Here is a 23,625-nt window from a genome sequence, read left to right on the forward strand (position 1 = left end):
GGATTATTGGACACCCATTTAATTACTACGGGTGATCATACCAGTTGTGTCCAGTTACATCTAGACACTGATTGTCAGTGTCTAATGATGTCTATTAGCTCTAGTTGATGTTACTTAAACGCTGCGGGTTGGGTGCTTGGTGTGACACGAAGCCTGGACCCGTCCCCAACACCAACTGCACACAGCCAGAGACTGTGCGCATTGGGAGATGGATACAGACGGCATTTGGGGACAGGACCTGGATGCGGGCCACAGCCTGCCACCACCTGAGGTGTGTTAGGACCCATGCCTGCTGGTGTGAGCTAAGGGAGTGCTGAGTGTGTTGATAACAGTAACTGGTGAATTTCAGCAGTTTTACGAGCCAGAAGCATAACAAACTTTTTAATTGGGTTTTTCAGTGATATGATTACCTTCAGCAAACCCAACTCCTACAACTCTAAATCATGGTCTATAACCTGATCACCTTAAGACGTACCCTGGACACCTCCAACTTTGTTACCTTAGAACATACTCATTCATACACTAATCCATTCACTCATGCATGCAATCAGAGAATCATGCACCCTCTCTCATACCCACTCAGACACATATGCACCCACTGAGACCCACCTATAGACTCACACACCTACTCGACTTCTCCGCTCCGCTGACCTCGCCCTCGCCACAGTCCCCCGCATCCAACGCACCATCTCTGGTTGCAGATCCTTCTCCCACCTCACTGCCAAGACCTGGAACTCCCTCCCCACCAACCTACCCAAGACCCAGGACCTTCTAACTTTCAGAAAGCACCTCAAGACATGGCTTTCTGAGCAGTAAACGGCAACCCTACCCCCCCCCCCCCCCAACGCCTTGAGACCCTAACAGGTGAGTAGTGCGCTTAATACATTTTTTGATTGATCGACACACCCAGTTTCAGACCCACTCAGACACTCACGCACCCACTAACAGAGACATGCCCTGTAGCCAACCCCTGCTGTGCACGGCCAAAGGCTGTGTGCGGCCCAGGGTTGGGTGGTTATAAGGGCTTGACTGCAGGCCCGGCAGCCAACCCCTCGCTGCGCACAAGGTGGTTGGATTAACGTACAGTAATTCAAATTACTTTACGTCAAAAACCCATAGGAATTCACTGAAAAAAACAAAGGTTCAGGGACGTTCTAGTTAGGTTTTAATTTACTCGTACAAAACCATAGAAATTCAGTAGTTATAGTTAGAATTTTTTCAAGTAACTATAACTCGCACCTTCGCCATGCACAACGAATTACTCCACACATTATATCACTGGTGACATCTTCTATAGCATCTTTGATATTATTACTGCAACATTTGCAATTAAATTATTGTTGAGGAAACTGTGCATGGAGGGGGCGCAAGTTATAGTTATCTTAGGGGGTGAGTAAATTCAGAACCTAATTAGAACGTCCCTGTAACCTTTCAGTGCATATTAATATATATATATATATATATATATATATATATATATATATATATATATATATATATATATATATATATTTTATGACCTCACTTGCAGAAAAACAAGCATTCTCTGGAGTAACAATATCAATATTACTCTTTTTGTCGGTACACACAATGGCCCAACCGACTCCACTGTCTTATAAAAAAACATCTAAAATAAAAATTAATCTGCTGAGATTTTACCTAAACTAAATTCGGATCTTATTTCATGCCCCAATCAAAATCTTGCTAAACGCCCCTTATCCCTCATCAGACTGTTCTGACCACTTACAAATGGAATGTTTCTTGAAGTGGTTCTTACCACATGTTCTTATGTATGTGAATTTCAGTCTGTGTGAGGTGTGCTAATGCCGTAGGGTTAAATAAAATACAGATCAAGTGCTCATCATCACGAGGTAACGCAGGAAGTCTCATTTAAATACTTGTAGGTGGTCTCTAAAACTTCAGGATGTGGCAACGAAGTGACTTCTGTATTTGTTGATTCGAATTCCCCGGTGCACCCTACGAAGGCCCGGTTCCCCAAAGGACACAGACTCTTCCTCTGCGAGACAGGCCCCAGGAGTCAGACCTGGAATCTGGAGCACAGGGGGCGGGGGAGAACGGGGGCAGCCACAGAGACACGCTTCCCTCCTGATACCTGCCCCAGATTGGAGTTTATTTTTAAATGAGCTGTCAATGGGAAATCTAACCTACTTCTCAAGCTGCAGGTAGCTGTGGAAGAGCAGCAGCCCACACTGCAAGGAGGCTGGTTGGTAATTCATTTAGTGTCAGCACCTGCGCCTGGAAGGTTTCTAATGCACTAGGATGAACAGAGGGGGGTCTAATTCAGACCTTGCTCTCGGGAGAATGACAGAGTAGAGAAGAAACATTTATCTATTTAAGAATGTTATATAGCGCTTCATGTTGCCTATCATATACTATGGAGCGCTGGATGTAAGTAAAAGGCTGGATCTTTTGATGACTGGGATGTCAGTGTCCAGTCGGCCTAAGGGTGCCCAAGTCATCATTCGATACTCCCATTTGTGAAGTTTCGTTATAGGCGATCCAGAAGAGTTTGTTTGCAGGCCTTTCCTGGCTGCCCTCACAGATAAACATAAATAGATGTATCAATGAGTCGATTAATAGGTAGGTCCATAGATGATCCCTCGAGATTGCGTAAGACAGTAGGAGTGCACGGAGAGGAGGTGTAAAATGCTGCGGGTCTCAACAGTTACACTGACTTCAAGCTGTGAGTTCCACTGAAGAGAGTGAAGTGGCTGTGAGCCTATCATGACTGATATACACCTTCCTCTCCAACATTCCAATGCTTACCTTCCTCTCCAACATTCCAATGCTTACCTTCCGCTCCAACATTCCAATGCTTGCCATTCTGTCTCTCTCTTTTTCATTTAAATCAATCATCCCTAAGTGGGAGGAATGCTCTAAGAAAATTATAGGAATAGGAGTTGGAACAACGCATGCTGGTACCACGCATGCGTAAACAATGGGGTCGGAACAACAACTGCGTTGTTACTACGCATGCCTTTACCACAAATGCCTTAACAACGATTTTTCATTGTAAAGGCATTCCTGGTAAAGGCATGCATGAACGGCATGCATGGTTCCAGCATGCGACTCCCCCAACCCCGACCTCCCATCCCTAAAACAATTGTACTCCAACCCACCCTAACCCCACCCCTAAAAATAATTCAACCACTACCCCAACCCCCACCCCTAAAACTTAAACTACCCCACCCCTAAAAATTACCCCGAGCCTCCACCCCCCAAAAATTAAAAATATCCGACCCCACACTCCTGCCCCTAAAACTACCCTGACCCCTGCCCCTAAAAACTAAAAATACCCTGACCCCCACTCACCCGCCCTAAAACTACAGCAACCCCGCCCAAACCCCCAAAACCTAAACTACCCCCACCCCAGCCCCTAAAAACAAAAAATACCCCTACTCCCCCACCCTTGCCCCTAAAACTACCGTGACCCCACCCCCCTAAAACCTAAACTACCCGACACCCCACCCCAAAAACTTAAAATACCCCAACCCCCACCCCGTCCCTAAAACGACAGCAACACCCCGCCCCTAAAACTACCACGACCCCTCACCCCTAAAACCTAAACTACCCCGACCTCTCACCCCTGCCCCTAAAAATACTCCTACCCCGCCCCTAAAACTTCAGCGACCCCCACCCTGCCCCTAAAACTAGCGCAACCTCCCAACCCCCTGAAACCTAAACTACCCCGACCCCCCACCTCTGCCCCTTAAAACTAAAAATACAGTGACCCCTCACCACGCCTATAAAACTACCATGACCCCCCACCCCCAAAACCTAAATTACCCCAACCCCGCCCTTAAAACCTAAAAATACCCCAACCCCCACCCCAAAAACTACAACGACCCCTGCTCCAAAAACCACAGTGACCCCATTACCCCCCTAAAACCTAAACTACCCCAACCCTCCACCCCACTCCTAAAAAATAAGAAATACCCTGACCCCCCCAACCCGCCCCTAAAACTAACGTGACCCCCCCCTAAAACCTAAACTACCCTGACCCCCCACCCCGGCCCCTAAACCTGCTGTGACCCCCCACCCCCTAAAACCTAAACTACCCCACCCCTAAAAACGAAAAATACCCTGACCCCCCTACCCTGCCCCTAAAACTACAGCGACCCCTCCACCCCACCCCTAAAAATACTGCGACCCCCCACCCTCCTAAAACAAATTACCCCCATTTCCCCACCCCGCCCCTAAAACTACTGTGACTCCCTAAAACCTAAACTACCCTGACCCCCACTCCACCCCTAAACATTAAAAATACCCTGACCCCGCCCCTAAAACTACTGCGACCCCTCCACCCCATCCCTAAAATTACTGCGACCCCCATAAAACAAACTACCCCATCCCCCCACCCTGCCCCTAAAACTACAGCGACCCCTCATCCCCCTAAAACCTAAACTACCCCGACCCCCACCCCACCCCTAAATATGTAAAATACCCCGACCCCCCACTCCGCCCCTAAAACTACCCTGACACCCCACCCCTAAAAAAACTGCGACCTCCCCACCCCCCTAAAACCTAAACTACCCCCACCCCTAAAAACAAAAAATCCCCTGCCCCCCCACCCCGCCCCTAAAACTACTGCGAACCCACACCCTCGCTCCTAAACTGTCCTGACACTCCCCGCCCCTAAAAAAAAAAAATACCCCGCCCCTAAAACTACTTCGACCCCACACCCTCGCTCCTAAACTGTCCTGACACTCCCCGCCCCTAAAAAATAAAAATACCCCAACCCCCCCACCCCGCCCCTAAAACTACCGCGACCCCTCCACCCCACCCCTAAAACTACATCGATCCCCACCCCCTAAAACATAAACTACCCCCACCCCTCCACCCCACCCCTAAAACTACCGCGATCCCCACCCCTAAAACCTAAACTACCCCACCCCTAAAATAAAAAATCCCCGACACCCCCACCCCGCCCCTAAAACTACAGCGACCCCCCCACCCTCGCCCCTAAACTGTCCTGACACTCCCCACCCCTAAAAACAAAAAATACCCCGACCCCTCCCACCCCAACCCTAAAGCTACAGCGAACCCTCACCCCTAAAACTACTGCGACCCTCCCACCCCGCCTCTAAACCTAAACTATCCCACCCCACACCCCCATCCCTAAAAACTAAAAATACCCTGACCCCCTATCTGGCCCCTAAAACTACAGCAACCCCCCAACCCTGCCCCTAAAACGGCCCAAGCCCCACTTACCTGATCGCGTCCTCAGACAAAGCCGACTCCCTTCTTCTGTGCCTTAACCACGCATATGCGTTGTTCAGCACATGCGTGGTTAAGGCACAGAACAATGAAGTCGTGGTTACCAAAAGCATTGTTCTGCTTTCGTTGTTCACGACTTCTTTGTTCGGGAATCGTGGTTGGGGATGTTTCCTGAATTATAGACCTTCTGTCCTAGGTTGCACCAATTGAGAACCATCCTCTCCCTCGTCATAACTCAGGTTCCAGACCTTTAACAACGAGTACAGCCCTCGGCAGCGGGCTAAAATGCTGGATTAGAATATTGGAATGTTAAGAACTCCACTGAAGACCACGTACCTGCTAAGGTCCAATAATTGCTGGCAAGGGCCATCTGCTTTAACATTCCAATGCTTGTCATTCTGTTTCTCTCTTTTCAATTGAAAACAATCAGCCCTTTTGACATGTCCGGGCCATGCCCATTGCGAAAACCCTCTCCCTCGTTATAACTCAGGTTCGGGACCTTTAACAACCAGTGTACCCTCGGCAGCGGGCTATAATGCTTGATGACACTATTGGAATGTTGAGAGTTCCACTGAAGATAATGCACCTGCAGAGGTCCAATAATGGCTGGTATAACCCATCTGCTGCAGCATCCGAATGCTTGTCATTCTGTGTCTCACTGTTTCTTTTAGAACATTCTATCCCTCGAGGCCTGTACCAACCATTGTTGCACTTACCAGTGGGTTTTAACACAATTAAAATGAGCTTTGCATAAGGCACTGCTGTAAGAATGAGTCTATCTGTTGTCTGTGAGCTTCAGGTGTGTGAGAAAGTGACTCCCAGTGCTTTTTCCAGTGTTTCGGTAACAAATGTCTGTGTCATCTCCAAAGAGACTCGCAGCATAAAACGAGGCCCTTGTCTTGCCACAGCGGGAAGCTGCCTGAAGCAGCCACTGCTTGAGAACCTGTGATGTCATACATCGCGCGCAGCATCCCGTGGTGAGTCGGCTTGGCGGGCTCTCACTGCAGGGAAGGGGCGCAGGCGGCATCCGACACTGGACGCAGAGATACGCTCTGGGAGTCCACAGGCCTGGGCTGCGAGGGCGGTGTCGCAACTGAAGCCATTGTTGTAGCAGAAATGCGGTGATTCAGAGCTAAGATTCACACCCAACCTGAGATTTGACGGGTGAAGCTGCAGAACCACTGGAAAAAGATAATTTTAACAGAGATAGCGTTCACTGAGTTACACCGGGAAAATGAAGATGAAAATTCTGTGTCAGTGGGTGTCATGATGTACGGTAAAGTAATGTTCTAACAGGCACTGGCAAAGTCAATAGGTCTCGCCTATGCAATGTATTTTAGCCATGTTGTTCACTAGCGTGGCTGCTGTTCAGCATGGCTAAAAGTTAGTGGCATGGAGAAGAGTGGAGCGGAGTGCCATAGAGTGTAATGGCGAACAGCAGAGTACAGTATTTTAGAGTGGAGTGGCAGAGAGTGTTTCTGTAGTGGAGTGACAGAGTGTGGAGTTGCATAGAGTGGCACAGACTGGAGTGGCGTAGAGTGAAATGGTGAATAGAGTAGTGGTGTAGGGTGAGTATAGTGTCAAAAAGTGCAGAGGCATTGAATTCAGTGGCGTGCAAAGCAGCATCATAGAATGCAGTGGTGTATATTAGAGTGGTGCACAGTAGAGTGCAGTGTGGAGTGTTGCAGGGTAGAGTGGCGCAGAGTAGAGTGGCGCAGAGTAACAGTGGATTAGCGCAGAGTGCAGTGTCGCAGAGTAGAGTGTCCCAGACTAGAGTGACAAAGTAGAGTGTTGCAGAGTGGAGTGGCACAGAGTACAGTGGTACAGAGTACAGTGGCAGAGAGAAGAGTAGTGCAGAATAAAGTGGTGCACATTGGAGCAGAGTCGAGTGGCGTAGAGTAGAGTTGCATAGAGTTGAGTGATGCATAGAATGCAGTGCATAGAGTGCAGAGAAGAGTCAAGTGACATAGAGTGCAGTGTCGCAGAGTAGAGTGTCCCAGACTAGAGTGACAAAGTAGAGTGTTACAGAGTGGAGTGGCACAGAGTAGAGTGGTGCAGAATAAAGTGGTGCAGATTAGAGCAGAGTAGAGTGGCTTAGAGTAGAGTTGCATAGAATGGTGCAGAGTGGAGGGGCATAGAGTTGAGTGATTCATAGAAAGAGTCAAGTGGCAAAGAGTGCAGTGGTGTAGAGTGGTGCAGAGTAGAGTAGCATAGAGTGGTGCAGAGTAGTGTACAGTGGTGTAAAGGGCACTGGCAGAGTGCAGTTGCGTAGAGTGGAGTAGTGCACAGTAGAATGACATATAGTTCAGTGACGGAAAGTGCAGTACTGCAGAGTAGAGCATCAGAGTGAGGTGGAGTAGAGTGGCGTAGAGAGCAATGGCGTAGAGTACAGTGATGCAGTTGTGGAGAGTACATTGACATAAAGTGCAGAGTGTAAGAATGGAGTGGCACAGAGTACACTGTCATAGAAGAGTGATGCAAATCGGAGTAGAGTGAAAAGTGTGCAGTGCATAGAGCAGATTGTTTCAGAGTGGAGTGAAGTGGCATAGAGAGGAGTGGTGCAGGGTAGAGTGCAGTTGCAAAGAGTGGCATAGAGTGTAATGGTGTAAAGTGGTGTAGAGTGCAGTAGCATAGAGTGCAGTGGTGCAGAGTAGATTAGAGAAGCGTACAGTGGATTAGCGTAGAGTGCAGTGGCATAGAGTTGAGTGTTACAGAGTAAAGTGCATAGGCGTAGACTAGTGTATTGGCAGAGAGTGCGGTGTTGCTGAGTGCCGTAGAGTACAGCAGCCTAGAGTGAAGTTGTGCAGAGTAGACTGGTGTGGCCTAGACTGGAGTGGTGTAGAGTGCAGTGATGTACAGTACAGTGGCAAAGATGCTTTTGCATAGAGTAGGGTGGTACAAGGTAAAGTAGACAGGCGTAGCCTGAAGTGCCGGTGAGTGCAGTGTCGTAGAGTGCAGTGAGGTGGAGAGATGAAAAGTGGAGTGGTGCAGAGTAGAGTGCAGTGGTGCAGAGTAGAGTGCAGTGGTGTCGAGTGGTGTAGAGTGAAGTGGTATATAGTGGAGTATTCATGGTTTGGTAGCACACTGCCATTACAGACAACACATTTTCAATTGAAATTACCATAACATTTGCACAGGCTTACAGTTTTACTAATAAAACTGTACAGTGCACAAACAAAAATGTGTGGAAATTGCATTGCTTAATTTGATTTGTTTTGATCATATTAAAGTATTTGCCAAGGCCGAGGCTACCAATGTAACGCAGGGTCTCTCTCCAGTTTTCTGGTAGCACAAGCACCTCGTTCAAAAAAAAAAAAAAAATCGTATGACACAGTTGGAGTTAGCTTCAACCCATGGCACCACCTAGTTGCAGCTAACATGTCCTGTCTCATCATGGGTACATCACAAAACAAACATTGTCAAAGCCAGTGGGTATGGAGATGGCTGTTAGACTTTTAGCTTTGCCAGTGATTGTTTCGTTTTATCATAGTTTTTGCAAAACTTTATTGTTGGGGAATATGCAGGCCACCATCTATTGAAAAAATGGCTAAAGAACAAAATAATCATTTGGTCTAAAAAAAGCACACATTGCAGCGGGCCACGCAACGCCACCCACAGGGCATCAAAGTGGGGACAGCATACTGGTGTTGCTCCCTTGCTAGATAGGATGGCAGCTGGAGCCCAAGTTGGGCAATAAGAGGCTCTGTAGGCTCGGAGGGCTTCCACCATGTTTATTGCTTTGTGGCATCAGGTGGTGAGAAGTGAGGACAGAAAGGGGTATAATAAGGGTCTGTGTCTCTTTGTGGTCGGTGTTCCCCACCCCTCTACCCTAGCTGGATACATATATGCTAAAAGAAGAACAAGAATTAATGTGATGGTTTCTTTCGGCATCGCAAGGTGGAGCTACTGGGCAGCCCTAAAGCTTCAAACAACTACAAGTGTCTCCAGATGGTGGATTTTGGAGCAAAAAGGGAATTCCTGAAGTCACTGGGAGTCATTATTGCAGGGCCTGAGATGACGTGATGGCGCTCCTTCATCCTTCAAGTGACTGTCAAAATCCTGAGTTACTGTGGAGGCTGGCCTGGGTCTCGCTCTGACTCGTCAGGAGCATGATGCAAAAAGGAAACTGTAGGTCGAGTGGCAAGCGACTGAGTAAATAAGCTGTAAAGGACCTAAGGCAGAGGGTCTTAACTTGTGGTCTGGGAACCCCTCGGAGTCCGCAAAGCATGCTCAGGGGGTCCGTGGCTGCTTACAAAATTAAATAGCATTAACAGATTAATGAAGTGTAGATAAATAAAGAAGCATAACTGAAAGTTTAAAAACGTTCTGTAAATGTGAGGGGATTTGAAATTGGAGGCTGAAAATTAAATTAATATCCTAAGATTTATTTCTGTAAGCATTGCAAGTGCATATAACAGAATATATTACGGGTGATGAGCTGCCTCAATTGAATTTAGAAATGCTCCAATCTTCCCATTAAAATTATTTTTATGTATATTTATTTATGAATTAAATACAAAATATTCATCATTTGTGTATTTGTTTGATGAATGCTTGTTTCTTTTTTGTGTATTGTTTTGTGGCTCATATCATTTAAGATGTTTAGGTCGGAATCCTGACTTCCAGTAATGTCTCAGTGGGGGTCCCCAGATTCCAATAATGATTCATTTGGGGTCCGTGGGCTCTAGCAATGATTAACTGGGGTCCACAGAAGTCAAAAGTTAAGAACCACTGATCTAAGGACCTTTGTGCTGATACTACTAACAGGACAGTTCTAGCTTTCACAGGATGGGTGTCAATTGTCAATGAACTCACCACTGACACCTGTATCGTCCCTAAAGCTAACCCAACCTGTGTAATAAATAACCTTGCAAAATATTTATCCACAAATAAGTTGTTAGTTTCATTTATTTTGCCTCATGCATGGTACTGTTATGAGTTCTCAGCTGTCGTCACATCACAATGCAATGCCATGGTAGTCCATGGCACATTAGGGGATGACTGGTGCATGGGTGTTCTCCTTGTGAAAGGGACAATGCTTGCACTCACAGTGAAGTTAGCCAGTGGCTGAAGGTGTCTGCCCCATGCTGAATTTGGCAGAAGGGAAACGTGAATGACCCAAGAGCAGACCAATGGATGAAGAGGGCTGGCTGAAAGCCCTAAAAGTCAGTGTAGCATATATATGATTTAAATCATATCTACCACCAGACCTAAACAGGTAAGGCTCACTTTTGTGATATTAAAGTACATTTAGTGGTGGGGGGCTCTGCAGAATGGAACTGCAGCCCCACTCCTTTGACAGAAAAAAAGTGCAGCTTCCCCATCAGCCAGTCTCCTCCTTCTAACTGCTGAGGGTCCCATGGGACAGGCAACATCTCCAGCAAGTCCTGGCTTTTTTGCCAACAGCGATTGTAAGTGGGTGCCTAAAGCCCACACAGTCATCAGACTGCCGGGGCAGCAGTGGTCACACCAGTACCTCTTTCACGCCTAATGACATCACAGGGTAACCCCATACCCTAACAGCCCCAGGTTTGCCCCTGAGGGCATAGAAAGACAGAGTGAAAACTACAGAAAGCTGAGTTTTTTTTTGCTACTTTCTGTCCCTTCCCCAAGACCATGGGTAGCAAGGGCGGTGAAGGAGTATCAAAAGGAAAGCTGTTGGTGTTGACTGTAGGGTGACCACCCGTCCGTAAATTTCACGGACTGCCCGTAATTTCGCCCTGCCGTCCGTTGTCCGTGATGAAAGGCTTAACAGAAGCATTTGTCCGCAATTTTAGCCTTTCACCAAAAGGACAACGGACGGCAGGGCGAAATTACGGGCAGCTCAGTTTCCCCAGCTGGATTGAAAGGCTCTGAGGGAGGGAGGGGCGGACAGATAAGAAACAGACCTTCTTGCCTGGGTGTCTTATTCCCTAAAGAAATGCAAATGTGGGCAACTAGTAAATCTGCAAATGCAAAGGGGCTTGAAAACCTGCATCGACTTTAACCAAAGGAGTCACTTGAAGCTTTCTGATGGCAAAGATATTTTCTTTTAGAGAGGTACTGCAATGGTGTTCCAAGGTGAGCTGTGGAGTGTGTGGTTTTAATGGAGTGTTATAAAAAATGTTTGTACTAGGTTTAAACAGTATATTATTCAAATCTGTATTTGAGAAGCACTTTTTTTAATTTAACCGAAAAGTATTTGCGCATTTTGTAGCAGCCTATATTAAGATATAATTGTATTTAGCGCTTACTACCCCAGACGAGGTGTCAAGTGCATGTTTAAAAGAAGGATTTCCATATTCACAGTTCTTTCAGGGACCTCGGTACCTCATAGTACTTACAAACATTAGCAAAGCCAATAGGCCTCATCTATGCAAGAGTTATTGGCTTTGCCAATGTGTTTTAGCCATGTTATACACCAGAGTGGCTGCTGTTCAGCATGGCTAAACGTTAGTGGCATAGTGGTGTGGAGTGGAGTAGAGTGGCATAGGAGCAGTGACGTAGAGCCCAGTGGTGCAGAGTACAGTGCATTGGTGTAGAGTGCAGTGGCATGGAGTGGCGTAGGACAGAGTAGAGTGGCATAGAGTGCAGTGGACTAGAGTGGCAGAGAGTGCAGTAGTGTAGAGTGGTGCAGTGCCATAGAGTGCAGAGTAGACTTACATGGCAGAGAGTGCAGTGGCGTAGTGTAGAGTGGTGCAGAGTAGAGTATAGTGCTATAGAGTGCAGTCACATAGACTGGAGTGATGCAGAATAGAGTGGCATAGAGTGCAGTGGCATAGAATGCAATAGTACATATTAGATTGGTGTACAGTACAGTGACAGAGAGTGCAATGTTGCAGAGTAGAGTGTCAGTGCAGTAATGTGGAGTAGAGTGGCACAGAGAGCAGTGGCATAGAGTACAGTGGCGCAGAGTAGAGGGCAGTGGCGTACAGTGCAGTTGTTTTGAGTGCATTGGTGCAGAGTGCAGTGGCATAGAGTGGCATAGGGTAGAGTAGCACAGAGTGCAGTGGAGTAGAGTGGCATACAATAGAGTGGCAGAGAGTGCAGTAATGCAGAGTGGTGCAGTGTCAGAGTGCAGAGTAGACTCATGTGGCATAGGGTGCAGTGGCATAGAGTGGTGCAGAGTGGAGCATTGTAGAGTGGTGCAGTGCAGACTAGAGTATAGTGCATAGAGTGCAGTGATGCACAGTGCAGTGGCATAGAGTACATTGGCATAGAATGCAGTAGTACAGAGTGGAGTGGTGTAGAGTGCAGTATTGCAGAGTAGAGTGTCAGTGCAGTGGTGTAGAGTGGTACAGAGAACAGTGGCATAGAGTACAGTGGTGCAGGGTAAAGGGCAGTGGCATACAGTGCAGTTGTTTAGAGTGTACTGGTGTAGAGTGCCGTGGCATGCAGCAGAGTAGAGTGGCATGGAGTGCAGTGGAATACAGTGTATTGGTGCAGAATGTAGTAATACAGAGTAGAATGGTGTAGAGTATAGTGGCGGCCAGGGCAGTGGGCAGAGTGGCATAGAATGAATAGATTGTTTCAGAGTAGAGTGCAGTGGCATAGAATAGATTGTTTCAGAGTAGAGTGCAGTTGCAAAGAGTGGAGAGGTGCAGGGTAGAGTGCAGTGGCATAGAATATAGTGGTGCAGAGTGCAGTGCCATATAGTAGATTATTTCAATGCAGAGTGAAGTGGCTTAGAGTGGAGAGGTGCAGGGTAGAGTGGAGTTGATAGAGTGGTATAGAGTGTGATTGCATAGAGTAAAGTGGTGTAGAGTGCTGAGGCATAGAGTGCAGAGGTGCAGAGTAGGTTAGAGTGAAGTACAGTATTGATGTGGAGAGCAGGGGCATAGAGTTGAGTGTTACAGAGTAAAGTGCACCAGCATAGCGTGTATTAGCTTAGAGTGCAGTGGCATACAGTGCAGTGTTGCAGAGGGGCATAGGGTGGAGTTGTGCAGACCAGATTAGTGTTGCGTAGACTGGAGTGGTGTAGCGTGCAGAGGAGCAGAGCGCAGTGATGTAGAGAGGTGTAAAGTGCATTGGCACAGAGTAGAGTGGGACAGAGTAGAATAGAGAGGCATAGTGTGAAGTAGCATAGAGAGCAGTGGCATAATGTGGAGTGGTTCAGAATGGAGAAGAGTGCAGTGGCATGGAGGGCGTTAAGTGGAGTGATACAGAGTAGGGTGCAGTGGTGTGGAGTGGTGCAGAGCAAAGTGGAGTGGAGTATGCATGGTGTGGTAACACACTGCCATTACAGACAACACATTTTTGATTAAAATGACCATTACATTTGCACAGATATACAGTTTTTCAAATAAAACTATACTGTGCACAGATGATGATATGTGGAAATTGCATCACCTCATGCAATGATTTGTTTTATTCATATAAAGGTATTTGTTTCCAGCACAGTTCAGAATTAACAAAAATGTGCACCATTTGTACTCCTAATTCTGATATATTCTGAAGTTTATTTAAATGTTGTGATGTGATAGAAAAAACTCTTTCCTAACCCCAGTATCCAGCAAGATTGTCGCATAAATCCTCTCACTTTGAAGTCAGAGAAAGAAAACACTAAGTTCTCACCGAAGACAGAGCCTGACATTTGACTTTGTTCTTTGAATGCACAGCAAACGTGCTGAGATAAAAACAAGATTTACAGGCTTGTTTACAGAAAGGGAGCACCCTGAAGGATACTGTAAATAAGATTTTGGCAAGGGAAGGGATGATCTCAAGCTGCATAGCCTAAAACAAATAAAGCCAGCAAATTGAAAGCAACAAAATGTGAGTTACAAACCACAAGGCCAATGGCAATTAACGGGTGGAATGTATTCACAAGGAAGCACTATGAATGTACTTAAAGTGACAGCTGTGGGATACTTTGTGGGGAAAGTCCAGTATTTTAGTCCAGTCCATATCTTGCATAGGTTTGGCCACATCAATTACCCAGGTAGTATGACGAGAAGACCTGGAGTGGTTTCCATGTTGCAGGAAAGGTCGGTACACCCATTTTATCAGTTTGCCACCTTTTCCTATGGTGTAGAGCTTCTGGCACACCTCTTGTAGGGTTAGTGCTAGGTGGCAGACATGAAATAGGACATTTATGATTATTTAAGGTGGTTGTAAGTAAGGCGTTGACCGGGGTGAAAATGGTAGTCTGCCACAAGGGGTTGGAAATTTAGTAGCTTGCCGTCCAGAAACAAATCCCCCAATCTTAAGACACCTGCAACATGCCTCTAATGGAGTTGCTCTGAGCACAGCCGTCCTGTGCGAGTGGGAAGGCTTAGTAAAGGTAGTGCAGGAGCATAGGGTTTCTTTGTGTCAATGAGTTTACAGGTTCTAGCAAGGCAAGAGAAAGCTGTACGTAATGACCCCGGATGGTGATCCATAGAATGGTCAGTAGGAAACAATGGGCAGTGCCTTAAGCCTTCCTTAAAAGTCTTTACTGGTAAACCCCATCTCATGCAGGGAAGTAGGCAGAAAGCCAGTGAACCACCCATTGGACCTGTGCAGCTGAATAATTGCATTCTACGTCCAGAAGACCTAAACCACCCGCAGTCACAGGTATCTTTAGAGTGGAAAGAGCTCCCGATGGCGCTGCAGCGACCTAATCAGATGTGTGGCCTGTCTGAAGAAGGAATGAAGGACGAGCAGAGGAAGGTTTGCAAAATAATACTATCATTGGGGTAGCACACCATCTTCACTAGTGCCACGTGGCCCACTAAAGAAAGCAGAAGAGAAGACCAAAAAGCAAACTGCTTGGAGGGAATGTGACGCTCTGCCGAGATTTCCATCCTGCAAATCAGTGGGAGAATGGTAGATATCAATCACTAGGTATCGAAAGGTAACTGGTTCCCAGTTCAATCTGCGATCTAATTGTATATAAAGGGGAAAACAGTGCCATATGTTAAAGAAACACTCATTACATTTTTTAAATTCTTACATTTTGTGTGTGCAATTTACATCCCAAATATTCTGATGAGTTTATGTGTACTTGACACTTAGAGATAACCCAGATCACTAGTTTGGCTGTTGCTCAATTTCAAAGCCATTTTAAGACATGGACAAAGAGGGCAATTGTCTTGCTCAACCTTCAAAGGGTCTGGGCCCTGCTCACCTTTCACAAGCATGAACAGCGGACCATTGCACCAGAAGAGTTTGCCAAGGTGGGTGGGTGCTGCTTGTTCAACCACTTGACAGTGCCTTTTCTGTTTCTCTCCTGTGTGCAGACAACTCCGCAGGTATCCAATACCTCCAAGTAGTCTTGGTGGACCCATCATGTCTGATTTTAGGAATTGTCCCACTTTGTTCTTCTCTCCCTTATGTATCCAGTTCTAAGCAACAACCCTTTGAATCACTTGCAGTGGATCTCCCATTTGATCTCGATTTCATACTCCTCTTGTATTAACTTTGATTGGTAGTCTGGGGGTCCCATTTCTGAGATAAATATAGAGACCCAGACATACACTCTAGTGCTCTGAGACTACAGACAAGTTGTGGGTACCTCACATCCTGACATTAGGTGTGAGACTGTCGCCCACACCATCTGCCCTGCCTCTTTATTTTTATTTTTTTAGGTTGAAAGTCCATGGGCGATTGGGGTGAGCTAGATGTTTTTGTTCAATTTGTTTAAACTAGCATGAGGTAAATTACCTTAATGTTTCTCAAACTGTTTGCCAGGGGTTTTAAAATGTTCAGAAACATAATAAAAATATTGCTGTTACTTTCTCTTCAAGAAAGATTGGGGTAGATTTGGGTAGGGGTGATGGCCTTGCCGCAGTACTGAAAGGCATTAATTTACCACTGAACATGGATGTAATGTGACTCCTAAATTTAGCATACCAGGAGGCAATCACAAAAAGACCACAGAGAATAAACAGTGCTTTGAAAAAAAAGAGTAAATAAATGCACTGACAGAATAGTGAGGCATGGCCTCTCTTGCGTGTATCTGTAAAACTGACGTTAATTCTTGAATTTTTGTCCTGAATTTTGACCCTTTGTCCTTAAGTTTTGTCCTGAATTTTGACCCTTTTTCCTGAATTTTTTACAGTCCTGTCCAGAATTGCCTCAATGCCAGGTGGTCACCCTAGTTGACTGCAACCCCCATAGACACGGCCGTGCTTACAAAACTATAAGTCCCAGAATGCAAAGTGGTGTTGGCAAAAAATCCAGGACATGCAAACAGTGACACATATGACATGGGGCGGCATGACGGCTTTGGCTTGTGGGCAGAAGTCGTTTGCAGCGTCCTTCGAGTTCAGGAGCTTCTGTGTTGGTTTAGAGAAGGTTCTGGACGGGTCCGGCTGGGCCTCTAAGGTAAACATTTGGATGTAAATAGCTTTGTTTATCCTGGAAGACTACCAGCCCCTGACTAATCTCTCCCCCTGCGAGCTGTCAGGGAAAGCACAGCGTGGAGGGAGTCCTCTGCGCGCGTCTGACATCCCATAATTACCTCCTCCCTGCTTCCTTGTTCCTGCTGGAGCGGGGCCCACTCTCTCCTGCTAATTACAGAGTCATCAAGCCCGGGCGGCAGCTTCACAGCCCCAGAAACGTCACGAGCTCCGAGGGACGGTGCCAGTGACGGGGCTGGGTGAACATGCGACCCGTGATGGGCATCCTTCCGCCTGGCCCCCCGCCATGGACCCCAAAGAAGGCACGAGTTCCTTCACCATACAGTACTTAAGACAAACTTCATTTTTCATATAAAAGATACGACGTGTATGCGTTTGGGAGGCTTCAACCGGTTTTAATATGTACACAAATAATTCTTTGGAATATTAAGGAAGCTAAAGGCATCAGTTATATAAATTAAGAGAGATCTCCTGTTTCTAGGTCAATGCATCTGTAACTCATCCAGGTCTGTTTTTCTGAACTGCATTCTGGGACTTGTAGTCAGGGGCAAAGCTATCAGGTGTGCAGCAGGTGCAGTGACGCCGGGGCCCAGGAGAGTTAGGGGCCCACTAAAACGCAATTGTTGCTCAACTTTATTGCCCTACTAGCTGATAACAGGGGCCCACTTTGTTGCCTACCCTGGGATCCATGGGCTCCCTTGCAACATCACTGCTTGTAGTCAAGTTTAGCTCAATATAAACTACAAGTCCCAGAATACACGGGGAGGAACATGGTGCATAAGAACTACTCACGCATAGTTCTGGGAGGCTTGAGAGCTCAGAACAAGAACACCAGGAGGAAACGGACGGATTATTTTTTTATTTTAAACACTTGTTGATTGTTTTCATTTTATAAGCAATATAACCAACATTTACAAACCAACATTTAATTTTGTGCCTGTGTGCTCGCCCATCCCTTGTATAGGCTACAGAAATTAAACTGTTTTGCATATGCCCATATATGGATTGCACAGCCAGGACTGTGTTGGCCCCACTGGATGGTGGGCCGTTAAAGGCAGCCAATAAAATCCGAGATCCCAGTCATCTGAATTTTTCCAGTGCACCCAGAAGCACCTTGTATGAGTTTTCCTCACGGGTAAAACACCCGGCATCCCAATTAACAAGGTACTTGTAATCGAGTCCTTAAAGCACTGGCTTTCAAACTTTTTAATGCCACCCCGCCCCCATTGGGGAAAAAAATAAATCACCGCCCCCCCTCAGAATTTTTCATAATTATTCTATTAAGTTGGCAATGTTAAAATGTGGCTAGACTTATTTAAACATTGCAGTGTAGCTCTGTTTCCTTTAAAAAAATGCAATAACCATTTTCTACATAAAACAAAGCACCAATATCTGCATAATCTTTCTTTTGGCCCCCCCTTGCATCACTTGAGACCCCCAGTTTTAATACCCATGCCTTAGGTGTTGTAGTTCCCACTGGAGAAGGGTGGAGGGGAGTGAGGGGTCGTAGTCTCAGTTTAATTTTATGCAGCGTAGCCTGTCCAGATTTTACGTCAGGCATCACACTTCCACCCTAACATGGCAGAATCACCCACTCGAGGGTAACACTGGTTAAGTACCACCCTCCAAAGTATCAGTTAGTGCCACCGGTTGGCAAAAGGGTACCACCTAACACTTCTCTCTGTGACAAACACCGCAACCACAGGGCGTAGGTGGTGAGGTTTGGGGTGTGTGCCCCATGTCACCAGAGAGGACCAAGCTATTGAAATGTCATCAGTACTATTACACTGTGGCTGCAATATAGGGGAGAGGTTAGACACCCCAGGGTTCGGTAGGTGCTCAGGGGCTGTATTATACATTGTGCCGGCAAAGCATAAAGGGTGTTGCACCCACTTTGTGCCCCCCCCAGGGCACAATGGTATTTCAGACAGTGCTTAATTTGTAAATAAAAAGGTGCCGGTGCCCAAAGCCCTCCCCTTAAACATGAGACTGCTGTAATTAAATGTGCAAGCACAGAATACTGAGGCAACGTAATCCTCAAGCTATCCCCGGCCTCTTCAATCCACTAAGCCCTTTCAGCTCACTCTTGCAGCTTTCTGCTCTCTCCCATTGTGATGCCGTTTCGTATTTCTCTTCCTCCGTCTTTCCCACATGTTTCTTTTTCCCGCAGTAAATGCTTGAGGCAGAAAAATAAGGACCGGCCCTCAAAAATACGTGCCGGTGCTCTGCACCAGAAGCAACAAGCACAAATTAAGCACTGATTTCAGAGCGGGCCGGAGATCGCCTTCTGTAATACTGATAGTGCTGGTGCACATGTAACGAGGGGATCTCTTTGCCTCCGAGCTGTGTTATTGACGCAGGTGCAAATGCAAACAGGCCCTTAGGGAGGCGCATTCACAGCGCACCACAAAAAGGTGGAGCACTGTCAGTGCACATCCGGAAGGCAGCCTTATGGAGTGGGGAAAGGGGGTCTTTATGCCCCCCCTCAGACTTTCCCCTGCAGACAGGTGCAGTCACTCACTGCACCCACCTGCATAGGGATCATACCCCCCTTTTCAAAGTGCAGGGGAGTTGCCATCTGCACAGAGAAACACAGAGCGGCTTTTAAACAGCAGCTGCGCATTTCAATGAAGGCGCTGCACCGTGGACAGCACGAGTTCAGAGCTGCCCTTGCGGCAGCGCATTCATCATAACAGGGCGCACTGACCCTCTTTGCGCCTGGCGCACGTTTAAAGGTGTGCCAGGCGTAATCAAGGACAGTGCGCCCTATCTGGTCCTCAGTTGGGGTTCCATTATTTACAGTGCATAAAGTAAAAGCAGTGTTTTATTTTTGTCTTCTTTAACTGGGAGCAGGTATGGTACGTTTGCGTCCACAGGGTATGCTTAGTGGCACACTCCCAGGTCTCCTAGCATACACCGCAATGCTCATACATCAATGTTTGCTGACACTGTCTGAGTTCTGCACTTGTTTTAAATTTGTGCATGCTTCCAAGTGCCTCGAAGTGCCGTGAAGCCGCCATCAGTGTGCTGTAATGTTAGCCCTATAAAAAATATATGTGACGACCACCTACCAATGTTATTTGATGGTCCATACGGGTATCTTCCTTTCAGAGGGAGGAGCCACTAGCCCCTGTGGCAGCTCCATCCACCTGTACTCACCCCCCACAGCTCCCAGCTCCCTCCTGCACTATGAGGTCATCACACTCCGCCACCCACCTACACTGCACCTTCCAGCATTGCCTATGACACTGGGCACGTCGGGGGCAGAGCAGGTGCCCCACCACTTCTAGGACCAATGAGGCCATCAGATGTCCACTCCTACTTGACTAAAGGAACTCCCTCATCAAAACAGAAAGAAACAGTCACTGTTAAGATAATTAAACATAGGTTGGTGATGTTAAGCGGTACCTGTCATTTCCAGAACATTTCAGTCTACGTCGGGGTATGACCGACATGGACAATGCCACCACTGGACAGAGAAGTCCGCCTTGCCCAAGGCCTGGCTCTCACCATTGTCTGTGGTGTTAGAATGTGGAGAGCACAGGTAGCCAGGTTCCTGCAGGCCTGTATAGCTCACAACATAGCAGCTTCAATGAGAAGTACACTAGACTGAGTAAACTACATGCTGCAGTGGCCCCACCCAGCCAATGGCTGCCTGCCTTCCCATTCTGACATCCATTGCTCTCCAATCCGTGGGCTGCCATCACTACTGGGCTCTGCGCCCAGCCTGATATTCCCTTTCCCAGCATCAGTCACGCACAGTCCTTCACTGACCTCACCTGCCAATCCGGTGCTCTGGAATCCTACATATTTATCACCTCAGCCTCTCTGGATACCATCTCCACTGTGAGGGGCCTCACCTTGCCCTCCATATGTCCTATACATTTGGCAGGAGTGCACTTATTTGATAGAACTGTGGTTGTTGGGCACCAGTGTGCCAGTTTGCATAGTTGTTGCATATTGCTTTGCTTTTGAGATTGGTAGATAATAACGTGCTTGCTTTTATATAATGAAGCCTGTTTTTATGGCACAGAGGTTTAGTTACAGTGTATTATGTACTCCTAGGATTATGCCATTACCCTATGGCAGCCGCCCCCTTGCTCCCCACCCTCCCTATCCTGCCCACACTGGTTCTGATCCTCAAGGAGAGGCATACACACCTGGCACATCTAACACCGGGTGGGGCTCTGTGCAAACCCCCTTGCAGTAGGTTGTGTGAAAGGTCCATCAGTGCCTCTGTCCCTTGACGTGCAGGGCCAGTCCTTCCTTACCCTTGGCATTCCAAACCGAGGTGATGTTAGAGCTCTGCAGATGCACCTCGGTCCTGGCATAGGGTGCCCTCTGCTGCGCCAGTGCTGAGTCTAAGACCCCATGGATTTGATGATGCACCTTTGCTTTGACTGGTCCTTCTTGCTCTCAATGGCTACAAGTAAAGGAAGGCAGAGGGTGTTGGTACCTACCTTCCTATTGAATTCCTGGGCCTTGCTCCTCCGTTCCTGGTGCACCGCCTCAGTGCTCTGTATGTACTCCCGGACGCTACTGTTGCTCCTTTTCTGCTTCCGGCTCAACAGACCCAGCCTCAGGGTCCCACTCTGGGAAGCCTTGATCATGCCCACCGCTGCCTCAAGGTGCTTAACTGGGACACCGTTCACCTCCAGCACGTAGTCTCCTGGCCTGATTCCACTGTCCGAAGCGGGAGATCCAGGGGTGACGGTCTCCACCTGGAGGGGGCTATCTCCAGTTAAGCTAAAACCAAAGTGCCCAGACGCATCGGGCAGGATGTCAACCTGTTGGATCCGGGACACCACCCCGATGCTGGGTGGCACATCTGCACACTCCCGAGCCAGGTTCACCAGGGCTTCGCTGTGCAGCGACGAGACATTGTGCCCCTCAATCTCTAGGATCTGATCGCCAGGCTGCAACCCAGCTGCATGGGCACTGCTGCCCTCCTCGACTGCCAGGATGTAGCAAGGTCCATATCCACTGATCCGGAATCCAAAGGCATCAGGCCACCCCTCATTGGTAGCCGGCATGGTCAAAACTGTGAAGGAAATGGAGAGAAAAAGGAAGCGTGTAAACAAAGGACATTATCTAACAATGTCTATTTCAATACATAAACTCCGTCAACTGCACTGAAAAACAAATACATTGGCCCATTTCACACAAGTAAATATTCTAGTTCTCCTAAGGACCTAACGTCCCAAACCATGTTCAAGAATTTAGACAAAAACTCTCAAACTGCACTGTTCGTGTCCCAGTTTATCAATCTGACCTTAGGAAACCCCCAACTAACCTGTAAAAAGCTACCATACTATAATTCTTCGAATAAAAAAGCAAAAGGGAAACAACAGACTCCAGAAATGTTTGATATAAAGGTGCATTCTCCTCAAGAATTCTGGAACAAAGAGTTAAAGGAACATCCAAGGCAGATGGAGTTTCTTGTTTTTTTAAGTTTTTTTTTTCTTCACTTTTTGGATCATTACTTTACACTTTACATAAGGGTAACTGCTAACCAGGGCTGATGGCAGTCCTGAATATTATAGGTGTGTTGATACATTCCAACAGACATTTTCAATAAAGAACAATCATTTGCTATGTAATTTATTAGGTAGTTATAAACCAAAAATAAATATGTACTGTGGTTTTTGATAATTGTATCTTTTTACATTTAACCCATTTGGCTTGAGTTAAGTGAGTATTCATCATTGCAAGGGCTATACCTTTAAATATTCTTTTCGAATTGTCAACATTTTTTGACATTTTATATGATAATGTATTTGGGAATGTAAGTTCCTTATTTCTTTAATGGTGTTTTTCTCTGATTGATTTAACACACAGACTTATCTGCATGTCTGTCTTATTGCTCAGGCCAGACTTCCCAATGTGAGCCGAGGATGCTCTATGGGGAAACAATTTACCTTTGTGGGTCCATCTGTTCGGGACTGTAGTGATTGACTCACAGCTAAAATCAAGAGTATGGGCCTGTTTTATACTTTTGCAGATGGGATACTCTTTCACAAATGTGAACAATTTACCTTTGTGGGTCCATCTGTTCGGGACTGTAGTGATTGACTCACAGCTAAAATCAAGAGTATGGGCCTGTTTTATACTTTTGCAGATGGGATACTCTTTCACAAATGTGATGGATATCCAGCCTGCCGTATTACAATTATATTGTGGGATATCCATCATGTTGTGGGATATCCATCATGTTTGCAACGCAACCTCTCTTCCGCCAAATTCCGCCAAGTCAGGCCTTGTGACCTCACAGTCAGATTTTCCACACATTGTAATTGTAATTGTAATTGTAATCGTATTTATATAGCGCTTACTACCCCTGACGAGGCGTCGAAGCGCTTTTCGATGAGTAGCACGCTACTCCGGTACCCAACAAGAATTAGTGATGGATTAGTATAATTTAATAAGGAGTACAGTTTTAGTATTATTATGAGTTAATTTGAGTTGCGGATATGAGAGTTTGTTAGTTAGATTGACTGGAGTAATGGAGGGGTGGAGGAGGAAAGAAATCCAGAAGTGTTAATTGGGAGTTTATCCTTCATTTGCTCAATCCAAAGGCTTGAGATGAATAAAAGGGGGGCGGAGGGGAAAGAGGATGTGGAAGGGTTAGGGAGAGCATAGTAGCAGGGTGAGATGAATGCAGGAGAATTTAGTAGGGTTGTGTGGGAGGTCACAGAGGTAGAGTGAGGTTTGGTGAGTTAGATGTGGGGGTGGAGGGATGAGCTTAGGCAGAGATATTTAGGAGATGGAAGTGGTCGAAGGGATTTGGGATGAGTCCGAGTGAGAATGGAGGATAGTTTGATAGAGACATGACATAAGAGCGATGAGTAGATAAGTGTGATAAAAAGAGAGCAGAAATTCATAGAAACATGCCAGGCACAGAAACAACATATATACATATATATATATATTTATACACACACACACACATGACTTATACACACACATCTGCACATACAATACATAATTAGAAACATGGGTAAAAAATACTTAGTCGTCCATCCATCATCCTGGTAAAAAAGGCGGGAACTCCCCTACCTACCTCGAGGGT

At 46.6% G+C, this 23,625-nt stretch overlaps 1 protein-coding gene across 1 annotated transcript in view; it reads right to left on the bottom strand.

Moving 5' to 3' along the window:
* Window positions 1-21,589, bottom strand: part of GRID2IP (Grid2 interacting protein) — a 262,480-nt gene extending 240,891 nt beyond the window's left edge. Inside the window, exon 1 of the mRNA XM_069209713.1 lies at window positions 21,017-21,589. Coding sequence (XP_069065814.1) covers window positions 21,017-21,589 — 573 coding nt within the window. The remainder of the gene's footprint in view (window positions 1-21,016) is intronic.
* Window positions 21,590-23,625: the final 2,036 nt, after the last annotated feature.

Source organism: Pleurodeles waltl, chromosome 10 (assembly GCF_031143425.1).
Source record: "Pleurodeles waltl isolate 20211129_DDA chromosome 10, aPleWal1.hap1.20221129, whole genome shotgun sequence".
NCBI lineage: Eukaryota > Metazoa > Chordata > Amphibia > Caudata > Salamandridae > Pleurodeles > Pleurodeles waltl.